Raw genomic sequence first — 16,322 nt, forward strand, 5'->3', positions numbered from 1 at the left:
GTGCTGGGCTCCCCAGAAGTGCCGGATTGGTTGGAAGCACGGGCTCCATTATAAGGACTCTGAACTTGGGGGCGGTTTATACCTTTAAGGACACGAGTTTCTCTGTGAAGACTCTGGATTAGAAAGACACTTAGGATACCGGGTTTGGGGATCAACGTTTCACTTTGGAGGGGAGGGCGTGTAGAAACGCCCTCTTAAGGCTTCCCTTCTGCTCCCCAATGGCGGTACCGGGCTCCTCACACGACCAGGCCTGGAACCTGGACCCTCCCACTCCCACGGCCCCTACCTCCTCGTCCTCGGGCCCCCAGGAACGGGAGGGCGCCGGGAGCCCTGTTGTCTCCAGGGGGCTTCCCTTGGAGAAGGTCAAACGGCCCATGAATGCGTTCATGGTGTGGAGCTCCGCCCAGCGCCGCCAGATGGCGCAGCAGAACCCGAAGATGCACAACTCGGAGATCTCCAAGCGCCTGGGCGCGCAATGGAAGCTGCTGGGCGAGGATGAGAAGCGGCCCTTCGTGGAGGAGGCTAAGCGGCTCCGAGCCCGGCACCTGCGCGACTACCCTGACTACAAGTACAGGCCCCGGCGCAAGACCAAGAGCGCGGGCGCCGGGTCGCCCCACTTCAGCCAGGCAAGCAGTGGTGTGGCTGGCGGCGGGCCAGTCTGGGGGCCTGGATATGCAGCCAACCAGGGGAGCAGAGGTTTTGGGTACCAGCCCCCCAACTATTCGACAGCCTACCTTCCTGGCAGTTATGGGTGAGTACTCGGGGAACAGGATGGCAGAAACTTGTGCCCCTGTCCTAGAGCCTGGGTGGGGGCAGATATCAGAGAACCTGGCTGGCAGGGGTCCTGAGCCCACCCAAGTAGGGGACAGTCATGAAGGAGTTTGGAGGGTGCCCGATGAAGGGTGGGAGACTTCGGGAGAGCCAGGGTCTTTCTTCCATCAGAGTCAGTTGGTGGTGACACTGCAGGAGCAGCAACCTGGATGTGACTCTTCTAGTTACCTGAATTTCGCGTCTTCCCTCCCCCCCACCCCAGCCCCCACTTCTGGCCCTGGTGTGACCCGGCTTCCTCTCCCAGCCCCGGCTTCCTCTCCCAGCCCCGGGGCAAGGACAGGCCAAGCCCAACTCTACCCCTTCCTGGCCTGCCGCCCTAAAAGAGGAAAACAGGCACGCAGCACGCAAGCTCGCACTTGAGCGTGCCCCGACATGGTTGTGGCCGCGGTGCAGCTCTAAGCCATCCGGTTCCCTTCCCTACCACTGGTACTTAGGGGGGTCCGGATAGCCAGGGATGGACGGGTGGGTGATTAGTTCTACCTGTCTGTGTAGAACTTGTCAGAACTACCCCCACATGCGAGTTGGGGACCCTACTTGACACCTCCAACCCAGGGAGCAAATGCCTTCTAACCACGGTGTTTCTTTTTGCAGCTCTTCCCACTGCAAACCTGAGGGCCCCGCGCCGTGCTCTCTCCCTCAGAGTAACCCAAGGCTCCAGGGGGAGCTACTCCCCGCTTACAGCCCCTACCCACCCCCAGGCTCTCCCCCTCTGTACAACCCACCCCTCTCAGGGACCCCCTTGCCCCTGACCCACCTCTAACCCTCACAGACATGCCCCGCCCAGAAAGGTGTCCAGTCTCCTTTTCTACATTTCTACCCAGAACACCACCATGCCCACTCCCAGGTTGCTAATCCTTTAGAACTATGTTGGACCACAGTTCAGAGATGAGCAGTACTCCTCAAACCCCAGAAAGCTAGGGGGAACAACACCCACAGATTTTTTTTGTAGGCTGAATACAGTTTTGTACAATTAAACCATGTCTCTGAGTCTTTATTGTTCCATCTCTGTTCCCCTTTACTGCAGCAGGAACCAGCAGTCTCCACTCCCTTCCGTCTGGACCTGCCAGAGCAGGAACCTCCTCACCCCACCCTGGGGCCCTGCCTGAGTCATTCTTCTGTCCCCCACCCCCTACCCCCCCCACCAAGCACTGGGGTCCAGGAGACAGTCTGAGCCAGGCTGGGGGAGGAAGGAAACCATAAGCACCTGGTCCCTTCCACTGTCCAGGCTCTGTCCTTCAGGGTCAGAAGGGAAGTGGGGAAATGGGGAGGACAGGGTAAGACTTTTGCCCAGAATAGATTAACTAGCTAGAAACGTCTGCTAAAGGAAGAATTTTAGCCAAATGTTTAAATGAGTCCAGAGCATATACACAGGACAGCACACAATGTTAAAATGTCAGCCTGAAAATCTCCACCTCATCCTTTCTAAGGATCTGGGCCAATCAAAGTTGCAGAAGAAGGGAATGGTTAAAAGTCACACCAGCAAACTGATCCAGATGAGAAGGACCCCAAGGTTGGGTGGATGAATGGAAACATGGGAATGTACTCAGAGAGCCAACTCAACTCTACTGCTTTTTCTTGTGGGGAGCCTTGGCATTCCAGTAGAAGAGGACCTGGGCAGCGATGAGGCCATTGCAGAGAGAAGAGACTACAAAGGTTCCAGCCATGAGGGGGTCTCCAGTTTCCTGGGTGAGACACACAGCTAGGGTCACTTAAGCATAGTGAAAAAGGGTTCCAAAAGAGGCAGCTTGAAGTCCTCGGGCAGGGAGAGGTAAGGTGAAGTTATGGTGCCCTCTAGAGGGGAGGAGGTGCACTCACCTGAATGGAGGTGAAGATTCGGGCCAGGGACCCTCCAAAGAGCAGAAACACTGTGATGGCTGAAAGCTGGCCTGTGTGCCCATTGCGGTAGTTGGTGGCTGCCTGGAGCAGCTAAGGGAAGAGTTGAGACACCCTTTGTTCTGTCACCTGAACTCTTTCCATGTTCCCATGTCATTTCTCTATTCTCAGTCCCACCCCCTGCAAACTTTGGGTTTCTCCTCTACTCTTTACCCAGCCCCCTTCCCAACGTCCTCTCCCTCGTTCCCAGCACCCACCCTTCCCACCACCACAGAAGGCATGTTGGAGGCCTGGAGCAGGGTGACTACAGCCTGGGGCGTCAGTGGTGAAAGCAGCACCAGCAGGACCAGGGCGTAGCATGCTAGGAAAGCAACACCTGGGAGACAGGGAAATAAGGAGTCCTTGTCAACTTCTGAGCCCCCTGGCTTCCCCAAGCCTGCCTTCCCAGCAAGACTCCTGAGAGCTGGCAGCCAGTTTATGGGTCAATCCTCAGCACCTTTCACAGTCTGTCCTCTGTAGTGCAGGACCAAGAAGGCGATGGTGACTGTCTGGAGCATCAGGAACAGGGCTTCACCCCAAGAGCTGCAGAGTCAAGAGTTGGGAGGAAGAATGGCGGGCCTGGAAGAGGCAGGGAAAGCCTCCAGAGCCCATCCATCTTGGGGACACAATTCTCTGATTATTCCCTATCTGCCACAGCCCTAGTGGTCCCTTACCTCCTGCCTCCTGGCAGCCCCCATGCAGTTGATTCAGGATCGGAAACTGAGGGTTCTTGGGTTGCTCACCTCCTCTCATCATCACCATAGATGATGACTAGAGTTCCAGAAAGGTTTAAGCCTTCCTGCCCTTTTACCTCCCTCCCTCTAACCCCCATTAGAGTTGTAAGCATTTACCCTTGGAGATAAAGGGCAGCGCCCCTCACCTGAAGGGAAAATTATTGGTGATGCTGTAGACCATGGTCCCAGTCAACGCCACTAGCTCTAGCATTACAGACTGAAAACTCAATCCTTCCGCACTCTTGGCTCCCAGTATTTTAAACACTTGTGGTAGTTTTACTGGGAAAAGAGGATGAGAAGGGCAAGGTTGAGGAGCTGATATCCCTTGGGTGCACAGCACAACAGCTACAGAGCAGACCTGGAGGCATGTTAACCACTTCTAGTTAAGGGACCCATTCAGTTTATGTTATCTCAGCACTCTACCCACCTCCCAGCAGCAGGAATTGAAGATAAGAAACATACCCAGAAGTGAGCCAGCCACAATGACCAGCCCCAGGCCTTTGCTGAGGAGAATCTTGAGGCAGGGAACTAAGAAGAGAAAGTAAGCAGAGATGAGACCTCTGGAACCCAGGCCAGGACTTGCAAGCCTAAAGGCTTTAAGTGCTTTAAGATCTTGACATACCCACAAAAGGACATCTTGGGTGGTCTGAAGGCAGATTAAAAAGGACTAGTTCTTCCTACTCCAAATTATATTACGTTCAGACCAGGTGACTCTCCAAAACAGCTTTTACCTTTTCTTTCCTCTGACCCACTCTTCCGTTCCCTACCCATCACACCTAAACTCCTTCATCTGACTTCCAAGGCTCTCCAATGCTTCCTTGTGCAGAGCTGAACAAGGCCCAAGAGTCCTCTGATCCTTTATTCCCCGCCTGTGAGCAAGTAGGCATCCACACGTCTTTTCTCTCCAAGGATAGGTTTCCTTTATATCGCTCATTCTCGAACACTGTTTCTGGCCCCTACTCAGGAACTTCCACGACCTGCTTTTATGTTCTAGCTACCAACATCTTCTCGAGCCTGGAAGTCCACCCCCAAGGTGTTTGCCCCAGTGGTAGTCTGACTATCATAGGTCATGAACACAGCTAAAACATTGTCCCGGGAGAACAGAGGAGTACCAAAAAACTGACGGGGGTTGACTGTGAAGGCTTCCCTAAAGGTCTGACGTCAGAGGCGGGTTTTGGCTGTGGCGTTGCCTAGTAGATAGAAAAAGGAAGCCAGACAAATTAATTCCAAAATTACACCGTGAGCAAACGTGGAGGCTGGGAGGAAAGCCATTAGGATGGCAGGAGCCTTGGGGGTGCCACAGAAGGCTTTGCCGTAAAAGGCTTTGAGTCATTTGTAACATTGCTCCTGAAGGTGTACAGATCTATTAGATGTTAGAACGATCTAATCAGATCTTAAACTGTGTTTTGTAAAATTTGACTCTTTCCGTCTTTCATCGGTCGCTAAAGCCAAGCACTCCCACCTAGCGACTCCCCCTCTCGCCCAAATATGGAGTCCTCATTCTACGGAGCCCGAGACACTTCCGCCCCTCTCAGATACGACTTCCGCCCGGAATGCCGTGGCAATGGTCGCCGCCGGCACTTATTCCGCACTCTTGGCTCCTTTACGGCCGGGGAACGGTGGAGCAAAACTCTGACCCGATACCAAATAAAACTTACCATGAAGCAAGTCCCACTGGACGAAAATTTGGTCGTAGCATTTCTCAGGTAAAAGAAGCGGCACCAGCACCCGTTTAAGTGGCCCATCTACCTCGGCCGCCATATTACAAAGCTAACTTCCGCCAATCCCTCAAACCGCCATTGACTGACGGTGCGCACGCGCGCTCCGAGCGCTCCGCCTCCCTCCTTCCCGCCACTAAGCAGGACCGCGCCCCGCCTCCCGCCCCAGCTCTTCTTTACGCCATCCCACCTTCGTTAACGTAAAATAGGTCTCGCCTGGAAACCACGTTTTTGGATGCTCCCTCCCTGCTGCTCAAATTTTTAAAGCGTGCCAAAGCTGTACGCCTGCGCAGTTCCATTTTTCGAGCCTTTGTTTACGCAGTAAGATTTATCCTTCCTTTCTCCGCTCCTCCTGCTCGGCGCCATCTTGTCTTCTTCCAGCTTACTACATTGTTCGAAGTTGAGAGAGAAGGGGCGTGAGTCTCCAAAATGGCGTTGGGTGTGGGCGGTGTAGCTTTCCACCTCCTGTACTCTCGGTGTCTCCAGAGGACATGGCGCCGATGGGAGCGAGACAGTGAGCCAGGCCGCTCACCTTAGGTGCAAGGCCTATGCTTCTCTCTCCTCAGGTTCGCCGAGGCCTTGGCAAATGGGTGCGCTGGGCCGGGACAGTGAAGCAGAGAAAGGGGCGTTGGGGAAGGAGAGCCCGGTTTCGGGAGATGGCAGCGTCCCTAGCTCCTCCGCGGGCCCTTCTGTGGAAAGAAGGCCCCGGGGTTCCCTCTCACCCCACTGGCCCGAGGGCGCCACCTCTGGGCCAAGGCCCCTTCCTCGGCCTCTTATGACCACGTGCTGAGCCAGGATTTGGGTCAGACGGAGGCGCCCTAGCATCTCACCTTGGGGCATCTCAAGACTACCCACCAGGAGCGATGCCTTCTGCCATCCAGTGCCGGGACACCAAGTCTTGGTGGAGATGGCACTGGTCATCACGCTCTGGTTGGCTGGGCACCTGCTGGGAGTACCACACCCTTCGGCGACTCCTGCACCACAGACTGCAGGGTCTTATGAGGTGTCGAGAGGCGGTGGTGTGTTTGCTGGGTCTCAGCCAAGTGCTCCCCTCAAAAGGGGTGGGTATGCCATTCTCGTTGGCTGCTTTCTGTAACCTTACAAGGCTTCTACAATTGGAAGGGCCCCATATTGGCCCTGGGGATGCTCACAGGGCGAGGAACTGTAAAGGGGAATTTAGCACTCCCTGGTCTGGTCGTTCAGGCTAGGGCGGTCGGGAGATCCTGTTTAGAATCCACACTGGGGCTGTCCAGGGGGGTGCCACCCACCACCTCTAGGGGGCACCACACCAGGGACTGTGGGTTGCCCAGAAGCATAGAGGATATTTTATGGAAGTCAGAGTAGGCATTGCTTCTGTGGTTGATGAAAATCCTTTGCAGGTGAGATAGGAGCATCCCAGATGCAGCCAGAGTTTAATCTGGGCTGTTCACTAGCCCGGACACAGTGGGTAGGGCAGGGCATTTGACAGGCTGCTGGGATGGGTGGCTCCCCTGGATTGGAGGAGAGGTAACTGGAGCAGTCAGAGACCCCAGGAAAAGAGGAGCAAGGGAGGCAAGGCCAGTTTGACAACAGCTGTGCCAGAGTTTGAAGGAGGAATCCATGAGGGCATTGCACCACACAGTGACATTTTCATCGCTCCTGGTGAGCTGTTTCTAGGACCCTTAGACCACCCATGGAAGGTACCAAAAGGTGTGTGACAAGAAACTTAAGGGCTTTTAATCCTGGGAGGAAGGACAAGGAAAACCAAGGATAAAGATTTGAGCAAGTTTTATTATTTTCCCATGGAAGATGGGGAATCAGTCATATTTAATAAACATCTTTCCTCTCATCCCTCCGAACTGCATTATCTCTTTGTTCATCAAGACAGGGAAGGATGATAACTTTTATCTTTTTGAGTCAATTGAGTGATGAGAAATGAGAGCACCTCCTGGTGCCCTGGGTATTGAGACAAATGCTCAGAGAGGTTGGTAAGAGGGTGGGCGTCTTCGGACGATGCAGAAGGTAACAAGCACCAGGGTGAGGAGGCCAAGTAAGATCAGGCCAATGATGAGAGGCAGCAAGATTGACTTATCACTGGGACAAGAGAAACCTGATGGAAAGACAGGTAAAGTGGGTGTCATGGTGGTGGTTGGGATCAAGGTGGGAGGAAGGAATGTAGGGGATGTTGGAAAGTAGAGATTGGTGAGGCACTCACCTAGATGTCTCAGAGCAGGAAACAAAGGGGAGCCTGGGGAGAGCCTTATAGAGGAGGAAGGACAGTTACCATAGCTGTGACAAGCTTGAAAGGAGGAGGGGATTTGGGGGTGCAAGGAGGGAGAGTATAAGCCTGGGTGGGGGCTTTCAGTGCAATAGGAAAATTCTAGGAGAGAAGAAATAGGTCTTACTTGGTCCAAAGTCCCCTGAGGGGGACAGCTGAGCAGCTTGTAGCTTCAGGGAGAGCAGATCAAGGTGTAAAGCTGGTGAAACAAGGATGCTTGCATTTCTGCAACTGAAGCTCTGGCCCAGGGGGGTTTGGAGATCTCGAAGAGATGAGTTCTGAACTGAGAATGTCCACTCTAAAAGAATGAGGAAGAATTAGCTCCATATCCACGTCTCCACCCACTAGCCTGGGTCCCTTCAGGAACCCAAATATCTAGTGCAGGTGGTGAGAAAGGGAAGGTTACTCACGCACTGCCTGGGGGAAGGACACGTTGTACTCCACAGCCATAAAGTTCAGGTAGACAGCGCTCTGCAGTGGATCCTGGGGAGGTGACCGGGAAGACTCAGGGCAGCAAGGGAGAGTGGCATCCAGGTATAGACTAAGAAGTATGGCAAGAGGTTGGTAGGGATAGGGTGAGAGGGAGGGGTGAGGGTTAGTACCTGCTTGAATCCGAAACTCAGCTGTCCGTAGGGGAATGAGAGGAGCAAGTGGGAATGGGGACCTTCACAGCCCCCCTGGGCCTTGGTTCTGTTGGGGTTCAGTACAGAGATGCCCCAGGCCTGTAGAAGTTAAAAGATGAGAGGTGACAAAATTACACAGCTCTGCCATTCCATGTTCCCTTTGTCTTCAGTCTGTATTTGTCTCCTCCTCTGCTCTTCCTCGCCCCCTTCTGAATCGTATCAGGCCTCTGCCCCTTCCCTTTATGTCCTCCACTGTCTTTTAGCTTTACCTCTCCTCCACCCTGGGTTGGGTACAGAACTCGCATCTGAATCTGGGCTTGGAGCCGGACGCAGGGCTGGGAACCATTATTCCAAGTGTAGTCTCCTATTGCCTCCTTGGAGCCTGGGCTAGGACTTGGAGAGGGTGGTGGTTCTGGGTGGGGGGATCTGGTGGAGGGTCCTGGACTCGTGGCAGTACTGTTTCTTGTTGGATGAACTGTAGTATTTTGATGACTGGTGGTGGTAGCAGGACTATGAGTGGCTGTTGGGGACTCTCGGCTGGTGGTTCCTGTGGTGGTAGTTGTATGCGTGGTGGTGGTGGTTCTCTGAGTGGTGGTTCTGTCGCTCTTGGTAGTTCTGTGGCTGGTTGGTCTAGGGCTTGACGTGCTTTCGGTAGCTGTAGGTGTCACCGTGAAGGATGGCAGCAGAGTGGCAGATTTTTTATGAGGACAGTCATTCCCTGTCCCCTGGGCTTTGAGGAAAAGACTGGTTAGCAACCCAGGGCAGGCTTCTTCCCAGGGGCTCCCTCCCCCATCCCCTTCCTCCTTACCTGCTAGTAGCCCCAGCAAGGCCCCAGAGAAGAACACAGCCAACCTCATGACAGAACAGCCTTCACCCAGAGTCCAGCAGTGTTAGTACCAGCTGCCTGCTCAACCAACCCTGTACCCTCTGCCTTCTGCTTGGAAAAAAGAGGAAATCTCTGACTTCCTGTTAACTGCAGTGATCCCACCCTCAGCCTGACTCAGGCACCTCAGCCCCAGCCACCGTGATCTCTTAGTCACTAAATGATTGGTCCTGGTGTCACCAAAGGAGCTAGCAGCATCATGTGGGTGGTGAGATGGAGAGTTTTGGGGAAGTTGATCCTCATGGATTTGTCTTTCTCAGCATAATGTGCTTGGCAGTTGCAACAAGTGATTACAGAGGCAGCAGCCCCTCTGTGGGAGAGCTCACTAGGATGTAAATTCAGAACACTCCCTTTTCCCTCCATCACTTCCTCTTTGTCAAGACATGTGAGGTGCTTATGATGGTCCTTGCTCAACCCCTATGGAAAGGTCATACCCCCTAGTTAACATAACCATTTTCCAGTCAACAAGGAAGCACAACAGAAAGTAACTATTAGCTGGGGGTGGGGGCAGTAGAACTGGACCCAACAGCAGGTGGGAGGGAAGAGGAGGGAAGAAATGAGAAGCCAAGGCAGGCAGTTTCCAAGTCATTTTATTCAGAATTTTGTGTTTGTTTCCTGAATCAATAAATACTATACAAAACAATGTAAAAATGGCTACCATTTTCTCTCCCCTGCTCCCCCCACCTGGGGACAATCCCCTGGGCTACCTAGCTCAGGGGTTCGCCCTCCAGATTTGGCCCAGCAGATGAGGTGGAGCAAAATTGTAGCCCCTACTGAATGAATGTTTTCAGAGGAATTCAGCTGGGGTGGGAGAGCATCTAGGGTTTGGAGGTTGACTAGGTTAGGGAAATGGATTAGTGTTTTTGGGAGAAGAAGACGGCGCCTACCCCAAAGAAAAGGGTGTCTAAATGTTCACGGTTCCTTCTTTTGCCTCAAAAAGTGACATTTATTCAAAGAGTCAAAGAAAAAAAAAAAAAAGAAAAAAATGACAAGATGTCCATCCCTTGGCTCCCTTCCCTCCCCCCTCCTGCTGCTCCTCAGCCCCCTCCAAGGTTTTATCCCTGGCTGGTGCTAGGTAGCACAACAGCCCCCCTCAGATGAGGTCAGCAACATTGAGGGGCATTTCCTCAATGGAGGTGTTGTAGAAGGTCTCGATGTCTCGAAGAGTCCTCTTGTCTTCTTCTGTCACCATGTTAATAGCCACACCCTTACGGCCGAAACGTCCGCCACGACCGATTCTGGAACAAGTGAGGATAAAGGAAAATAGAAAAATCAGAAGCTTCTCTGTAGGGAGGATTGGGCAAGAGGGAGTCGGACTGGGTTGGTTAACAAGACCAGATTTTCATTTACCTGTGGATATAGTTTTCCCTATTGGTGGGGAGGTCATAGTTGATGACTAAGGAAACTTGCTGTACATCAATGCCTCTGGCCTATGTAAAGAAAGAAGGCAGTTTCAGTGTGCGAATGAGAAAGCACAAGCCTATCCAGGATTAAGCAAACATGTAGGCAGCCAAAGGCAGGCAAAGGAAATGAACACCCCCTTTCCTCAGACACCTAAGGCGTGCCAGATTTTATTCCAAGTTGCTACTTTCCTGAAGAGGGGCACTAATAGGCCCCTTGGAAGAGGGAATCACCTTGGATTCTCTTCCTTCCAGTCTTGTCCAATGCCCTTCTACTCACCAGTAGGTCAGTGGTAATCAATACTCTGCTAGAGCCAGAGCGGAACTCCCTCATGATAACGTCTCGTTCTTTTTGGTCCATGTCTCCGTGCTAAACAGGAAATGAAATGGTGTTAAGGGTAGGTCTGTTGCTTCTGAGAGAACTGGCTGTAAGTAATACTCTGACATGTTTTACTCTGCTGGTAAACAAGGTAGAAGAACCTCACCATGGCAGAGACCGTGAAGTCTCGGGCATGCATCTTCTCGGTGAGCCAGTCCACCTTCCTCCGGGTGTTGATGAAGATGACTGCCTGGGTAATGGTCAGGGTTTCATACAAGTCGCACAGTGTGTCCAGCTTCCACTCCTGGGGGGGTGGGGGTGGGGAGGAGATAAGTCAGGGGCTATACCCAACAACTCACCACCAGGTCCGCCTCCTGCACTGGGCCCCACCTCTCGTTCCACATTGATGTAGAATTGACGGATACCCTCCAGCGTCAACTCTTCCTTCTTGACAAGAATTCTAATTGGGTCCCTCATGAACTTCTTGGTCACCTCAAGCACATCAGAAGGCATTGTAGCTGACAGCAAAACCACCTAATGAAAAAGAAAAAAGCAGCTTCAGGGTAGGGAATATTCCAGAATTCCATGGTTTCCCTGGCAGTTGATAAATGCTCTTCTATCATCACCCCCAGGCACACCACAACCTATATATGCAAAGCTATCAGTCATACAAGTAAGACGACCCCAATGTCCTGTCCTCACCTGGGTGTTGCTGTTGAGCTTCTGGAATATGTCATATATCTGGTCCTTGAATCCACGGCTTAACATTTCATCAGCTTCATCCAGTACAAACATCTTGATGTATTTGGGAGCTGCAAGAAAAAGGAAACACCAACAGGTAGCTATTAAAAAATCTGAAATATACCTAACTATCCTGATAAAGAACAGAGGATAGGCAGTCTGCTCTCAGAATACAAAGTTGATCCTTTGCCTGGGATCCCCTTTCCAGGCCAGACAACAGCCTTGGGAAGTAGAACACTACCTGGGCTGAGATGACAGGGAAGCCAGGCTCAGATGACACGCATGGGGTTCATCACAGAGCAGCTCTTTCAGAGAATGTCATTGGGAATGAAATTATAACCAAATTAAGAAACTGGAAAAAAGCATGCATAGGGAAGTGACCCAGAGAACTAGAAATCTGATGCACTCACACAAGTATCTCCGGTTAAGCATGTCGAACACACGGCCTGGGGTACCCACGATGATATGAGGGGCTTCCATCTGCAGCTTCTGCACCTCAGCACGTACATTGGTACCCCCAATGCAGGCATGGCACGAGGCACCCATGTAATCGCCTAAGGCCATAACTACCTTCTGTATCTGAATCAGAATAAGAACAGTGCCTGTATATTAGCTCCAACTGCCAGGCCCCATTTTAAACACTACTATTAAGCTAACCCCTCAAACAAGAAACCAGTAAACATACCATGTAAGATTAAGATCTCTGCTGATAAAAGGCAGACTCAGAATTTGAACTCAGGATGGCTCCTGAATGTACACACTGATTCACAGAAATAGCACTGAAATAATTTCTGTATGGTCACTATTGTATCCTCTTGTAGTCCTGTCATAGGACCTATGTTAGATCTTCACTTTCGAATCGTATTCTAGACCCTAGGGCCCCAGAGGAGAGCTCTACGTTAACTTCTTGCTTACATTATCTTTGTTCAGAAGTTAGGCACAGAATGACCATGACACCTTCATAGAACATTACAAGAATACATTCCCTTAAACCCGATTAACAGTCAACTTATGAGACAGGGGTTTCTGATATTTTTCTTTTCAAGACTAAGGAAAACAGCCCTATATTTTATGTGCCCCAGGCATGAAATAGCTCTGGCCACCAATCCAGGCATCAAGCTAGGATGAACAAAGGACTAGACATCTGCTTTGCCCCTGACTGATATAAGAGCAACACCACCAATCAGGTGCCTCTTTGCCCATTGCCAGGGAGTTTTGTTCATAAAATGGCCAAACTTGCCCAGCCAGCTAGGCTCCACCCAGCAGCCTTTTCATCTGACTCAGGAAATGGGTGGAGTAAGGGTTGCTTATAGTGTTTGGTTAGAAAAAGCTTATAATTAACCTAGTAAGTCTTGAGACCTGGAAGTCATCAACCGACTTCACATCACCTGTTTTCCCCTTACTTCAGTTCTAAAAACAGTGGTGGTTAGGGTACATACTTCTGGTTTCTGCTGGTCATTTCTAAATGAGTCCTTCAGGGGAAGGAAGGTAAACTCACCTGCTGGGCCAACTCTCTAGTGGGTGCCAGGACCAAGGCCTGGGTGGCCTTTAGATCTAATTCAATCTGTTGCAGAATTGATATGGCAAAAGTAGCTGTTTTCCCAGTCCCAGATTGGGCTTGAGCAATCACATCATAACCTAAACACAAATTGGGACAGAAATTTGACATGGTAGAAAGCATTCTTTGGAATCATGGGACATTCAAAAGCCCTGCTGAACGAGATCAAAGCAGCAACCAACAAAGATGTTATGTGCTCAGCAATAAGCGCTTCAGACTTTTTGACAACGTAGTACCCAAACAGGAACAGAACTGAAAACTGGGCCAAGTTTCAGTCATTTAGTACTGCAACAAAATTAGTCTAGCAATATAGCTGTAAAAAGCCAACAAGATATGGCCAAAACACTACCTCAGAGATTAAACCAGCAGTCAATCCATGTGTCCAGGGCATGAACCAGGCATGGGCACAGAGCAAAAGCCAAGCTGGGATAAACAAGGAGTTGTTTTGTCCCTCACTGATGAGACAGCCGCCACCAACCAGGTGCCACTCTACCCAGGTCAGGGACAGTTCGGAACTTGTTCTAGGGCAGAGGAATCTTACCCTTGATACAAGGAAGAATGGCTCGCTGCTGGATGGCAGAGGGCTTCTCAAAACCATAGGCATATATGCCACGGAGGAGTGACTCTGAAAGGTTCATGTCATCAAAGCTGTCGACAATCTCATTCCAGTTACTCTGCAGAAAGCAAAAGAATCAGCAGAAATGGGGTTGCGCTCCTGTGTAAGAGCAAACAGGCCCCTGTACCTGCACCAAAACTTCAGAACCCACAATCTCTCTCCAACCCACGGAAGCCAGCTGGTTGGTTCTACTCAGCCTGGGAAACCACCCTAGGAGGTCAGCCCACCTGTAAACAGTGAAGCTGGCTGTTAATACAAGGGAGAACAGAATCTGGATGACATGTTTCAAACGTTATGCATTACCATAAAGAAACTAAAATTACCTACCTACCTATCTGGGGGTTTTAAGCTAAATAGCACAGTTGAATCCTGGGTTCTGGTTTTATTTATTAAGCCCCCACTGCAATATCGAAATAATGCTACTAGCACTCCCTTTCCCAGAGCTGAAAGGTAAGGGTGGGAGGGATCCAGCCTCACCTCGATGACGCCTTCGGGTTCCATCCCATCGGGGCCATTGTCTCTGGATCTGTTGGTTTAAAAACATGAGTATGTAGAAATCCTGACAGGCAATCTCTTCCTACCAGCAACCGGCTTTGCATGATGCCATCAGCCTTCACTCCCTATTCCAACCCTCACGAGAGTTCCCGTAAGACGCAAGTCATTTTACATCTGAGTCAAGCCTTTGCCCCATCCCGGGAGCGGCTCAGGCCAAGCCACCCCCGACACGATGGAGTAACGCTCCGTGAAGCCCCAAAGGCTGGAAGGAACTGCGCTGCGCTTAAGGGGCGCGGAGACGGTGCTTGCCTCCCGGCCCACGTGTCCCGGGCCCGGCGCTTCAAGCCCAAGCGCGTGCACCTCCCACCGTGGCCCCTGCCTGCCGGAAATCCCGCCCTCCACCTCCCAGACGCCGGGGTAGGACATCCCCTTCCCCCCACGTCACACCGCCCGCACCTCCCCCACTCCTCGAGCCCATCTCCCCCCCTCGCAATGCCCGGATGTGGGAGGCCGCGGGCGGTGGCGGCCTCACGCACAATGAGCCCCAGCCGAGCTAGCAAAGGGGCAGATTGCACAACACTTAGCAGCGAAGCGGACTGGGGGAGGGGAACGCCTCGAGCAGCCATGTGCTTGCTCCCTCGACCATCCGGCGACGGCCCCCCAACCCCACTACAGGGAACAATCCACATCCCGCCCGCCCCCGTCGCGAAATGGCGTCGCCCTCCCATACCTCAGGCCGCTCACCCCTGAAGGAAAGTGGACCTGCCCATCCGCAGTTTGCCAATTGCCCGACTTGTGCGGCAAAACGGACCCGCCCGCCCGGCGCCGGGTGGGCTCCCGGTGCCTCACGCGGCCGCTCCTCGGGGTTAGGCTCTGTCCTGGCCGTCAAGAAAACCAGCACACTGAACGGCCGGCTTCTTCTCCCCCGACCCATAGCTTCACGCGACTAAACGACTGGATTTATAGACCCAGGGACCCCCACCTTCGGCGAGTGGTACCGTCAGAATCCTTCGGAACCCCGAGCGCGCGAGCCCTCCCTCCAGCAGCAATCGGACCGGCGGCTTCGGGCCACGCAAACCCGCCTCTATCTTTCCCCACTAAAAGTCGCGACCTCGCCGCCCGACTCGGTGACGGGGCTTCGCCCACCGCGTCGGTCGAGGGTCCCTCACTAACCTCGCGCGCTAGGTCCCGAAAGCCGAGCTGTCCTCGGCCTCTTCCCAGGGCCTGGCGGCAACGTCGGTCGTGGACCCGCCCCTCACCCCCCCCCCCCCCACGCGACCGATCCTCCCGTCTTGAGTCTCCCCTCAACCCTGGGGGGCCTAAGCTCCCCCCACTGGAGTCTTCAAAAAAGGTAGCAAGGTAAGTAGCCACAATCTCTTGCAAATATCTTTCTTACCGGGAATCCTGACTCGCAGACATGATCCTTAGAAACTAGGGCGGAGTGCCCGCCTATCGACAACTTATAGAGCACCCGACCCCGCCCCAGCCATCGCATTGGCTTGACCGCCTCGGCCCCGCCTGCCGCCTCTCAGCAACCCGGCGTGACGTCAATTCGTAGGCGCCCTGGCACGCAGCCACCATTGGATAACTTGAGCGCCTATCAAGGTGAAGACCCGCCCCGCAGCCTCATTGGCTAAAGGACCCGCCTTTCTTGCCGGTACGGAAGTGACATACGGGAGTCAGGCCTCGAGGCCTGGCAGCCATCTTGGGGCCCTGCACCCCTACACGTGCGGAGGCGAGAGTGCCCTGGTCATGTGGCCTAGCGCGCCCTATCAGGCAAGGGGGGGGCGAGGTTTCAGCCTCCAGGGACTTCCGGGCTCCCGGGACTACCACTTTCGTCGATCTCTACTCCAGGTCTCCACTGGACCTACGTTTAATTTTGTTCTCTCATGCACCCACGATAAGTCGGACACCAAACCCCGAATGTGCAGAAATAATGGAATCAAGAACCATCCACCAGCGGCTAGGAGGGTTCCTGGGCTGGAAGAAGGGATGGAGTAACTGATTTATGAGTTTACTAGCATCTGGGGTTGCTGTCATAAATATTGCCGGCCCCCTTAAGTGTGCCGTTTCCCCAACTTTAGCATCTCTCAAGCTCCCTTATTTTTGAGGCTTACCAACCCTCTGTACTTCCAGCCTGGCGTCCCCCACTGGGGGATTCTTTTTGTTGACGGCATGGTGGTGGTGCTGTCCGAGCCACGTATGGAAAGCTCGCCCCAGAAGTCTTAAATCCCATAAGGGGAAGCTAACAGTACTGGCTGGAGGAAAGCCTGAG

General features: G+C 52.7%; 4 protein-coding genes, 3 non-coding genes and 1 pseudogene across 8 annotated transcripts; 1 reads left to right on the plus strand and 7 right to left on the minus strand.

The window, feature by feature from the left end:
* Positions 1 to 216: 216 nt before the first annotated feature.
* Positions 217 to 1,806, plus strand: SOX15 (SRY-box transcription factor 15). Its single transcript, XM_065910207.1, has 2 exons — positions 217 to 751; positions 1,423 to 1,806. Exons 1-2 carry the CDS (start codon positions 219 to 221, stop codon positions 1,589 to 1,591), a joined length of 702 nt encoding a protein of 233 aa, XP_065766279.1. The 5' UTR covers positions 217 to 218; the 3' UTR covers positions 1,592 to 1,806.
* A 96-nt stretch (positions 1,807 to 1,902) lies between these two features.
* MPDU1 (mannose-P-dolichol utilization defect 1) lies at positions 1,903 to 5,469 on the minus strand. 2 transcript variants are annotated; one of them, XM_065910205.1, is made up of 7 exons: positions 5,346 to 5,469; positions 3,900 to 3,965; positions 3,584 to 3,716; positions 3,161 to 3,246; positions 2,922 to 3,040; positions 2,647 to 2,757; positions 1,903 to 2,513 (listed from the first exon to the last, which is right to left on the minus strand). In XM_065910205.1, the coding sequence occupies exons 1-7, from the start codon at positions 5,452 to 5,454 to the stop codon at positions 2,394 to 2,396; spliced, it is 744 nt and encodes a 247-aa protein (XP_065766277.1). In that variant the 5' UTR covers positions 5,455 to 5,469; the 3' UTR covers positions 1,903 to 2,393. The 2 variants fall into 2 exon arrangements, with proteins under 2 accessions (XP_065766277.1, XP_065766278.1); XM_065910206.1 differs by lacking the exon at positions 5,346 to 5,469 and adding an exon at positions 5,096 to 5,254.
* Positions 5,470 to 6,895: 1,426 nt separating this feature from the next.
* On the minus strand, positions 6,896 to 8,997 carry CD68 (CD68 molecule). The gene is made up of 6 exons (XM_065910203.1): positions 8,844 to 8,997; positions 8,305 to 8,765; positions 8,015 to 8,134; positions 7,823 to 7,895; positions 7,540 to 7,710; positions 6,896 to 7,244 (listed from the first exon to the last, which is right to left on the minus strand). Exons 1-6 carry the CDS (start codon positions 8,890 to 8,892, stop codon positions 7,111 to 7,113), a joined length of 1,008 nt encoding a protein of 335 aa, XP_065766275.1. The 5' UTR covers positions 8,893 to 8,997; the 3' UTR covers positions 6,896 to 7,110.
* Positions 8,998 to 9,492: 495 nt separating this feature from the next.
* EIF4A1 (eukaryotic translation initiation factor 4A1) lies at positions 9,493 to 15,550 on the minus strand. Its single transcript, XM_065910202.1, has 11 exons — positions 15,444 to 15,550; positions 14,030 to 14,078; positions 13,478 to 13,610; positions 12,877 to 13,016; positions 11,789 to 11,957; positions 11,340 to 11,449; positions 11,028 to 11,171; positions 10,804 to 10,941; positions 10,599 to 10,688; positions 10,269 to 10,348; positions 9,493 to 10,156 (listed from the first exon to the last, which is right to left on the minus strand). The coding sequence occupies exons 1-11, from the start codon at positions 15,464 to 15,466 to the stop codon at positions 10,012 to 10,014; spliced, it is 1,221 nt and encodes a 406-aa protein (XP_065766274.1). The 5' UTR covers positions 15,467 to 15,550; the 3' UTR covers positions 9,493 to 10,011.
* Positions 10,417 to 10,559, minus strand: LOC136150426 (small nucleolar RNA SNORA67). Its single transcript, XR_010659851.1, has one exon. It is a non-coding gene; the product is annotated as a small nucleolar RNA SNORA67 (small nucleolar RNA).
* LOC136150472 (small nucleolar RNA SNORD10) lies at positions 11,540 to 11,679 on the minus strand. The gene has a single exon (XR_010659891.1). It is a non-coding gene; the product is annotated as a small nucleolar RNA SNORD10 (small nucleolar RNA).
* On the minus strand, positions 12,448 to 12,592 carry LOC136150448 (small nucleolar RNA SNORA48; annotated as a pseudogene).
* Positions 13,311 to 13,443, minus strand: LOC136150447 (small nucleolar RNA SNORA48). Its single transcript, XR_010659869.1, has one exon. It is a non-coding gene; the product is annotated as a small nucleolar RNA SNORA48 (small nucleolar RNA).
* Positions 15,551 to 16,322: the final 772 nt, after the last annotated feature.

This window comes from Muntiacus reevesi, chromosome 18 (genome assembly GCF_963930625.1).
Source record: "Muntiacus reevesi chromosome 18, mMunRee1.1, whole genome shotgun sequence".
NCBI lineage: Eukaryota > Metazoa > Chordata > Mammalia > Artiodactyla > Cervidae > Muntiacus > Muntiacus reevesi.

Coding starts and splice junctions, on each gene's coding strand:
- SOX15 (XM_065910207.1), top strand. CDS start 219: ATGGCGGTACCGGGCTCCTCACACGACCAGGCCTGGAACCTGGACCCT. Junction 752..1,422: donor TACCTTCCTGGCAGTTATGG/GTGAGTACTCGG, acceptor TTCTTTTTGCAG/CTCTTCCCACTGCAAACCTG.
- MPDU1 (XM_065910205.1), bottom strand. CDS start 5,454: ATGGAACTGCGCAGGCGTACAGCTTTGGCACGCTTTAAAAATTTGAGC. Junction 3,717..3,899: donor TGTGGCTGGCTCACTTCTGG/GTATGTTTCTTA, acceptor CTCTTTTCCCAG/TAAAACTACCACAAGTGTTT. Junction 2,758..2,921: donor CTTCTGTGGTGGTGGGAAGG/GTGGGTGCTGGG, acceptor CTCTTCCCTTAG/CTGCTCCAGGCAGCCACCAA.
- CD68 (XM_065910203.1), bottom strand. CDS start 8,892: ATGAGGTTGGCTGTGTTCTTCTCTGGGGCCTTGCTGGGGCTACTAGCA. Junction 8,766..8,843: donor CTTGCTGGGGCTACTAGCAG/GTAAGGAGGAAG, acceptor TTTTCCTCAAAG/CCCAGGGGACAGGGAATGAC. Junction 8,135..8,304: donor CAACCCAGGGTGGAGGAGAG/GTAAAGCTAAAA, acceptor TAACTTCTACAG/GCCTGGGGCATCTCTGTACT.
- EIF4A1 (XM_065910202.1), bottom strand. CDS start 15,466: ATGTCTGCGAGTCAGGATTCCCG. Junction 13,017..13,477: donor CATTCTTCCTTGTATCAAGG/GTAAGATTCCTC, acceptor ATTTGTGTTTAG/GTTATGATGTGATTGCTCAA. Junction 11,172..11,339: donor AGCTCAACAGCAACACCCAG/GTGAGGACAGGA, acceptor CTTTTTCATTAG/GTGGTTTTGCTGTCAGCTAC.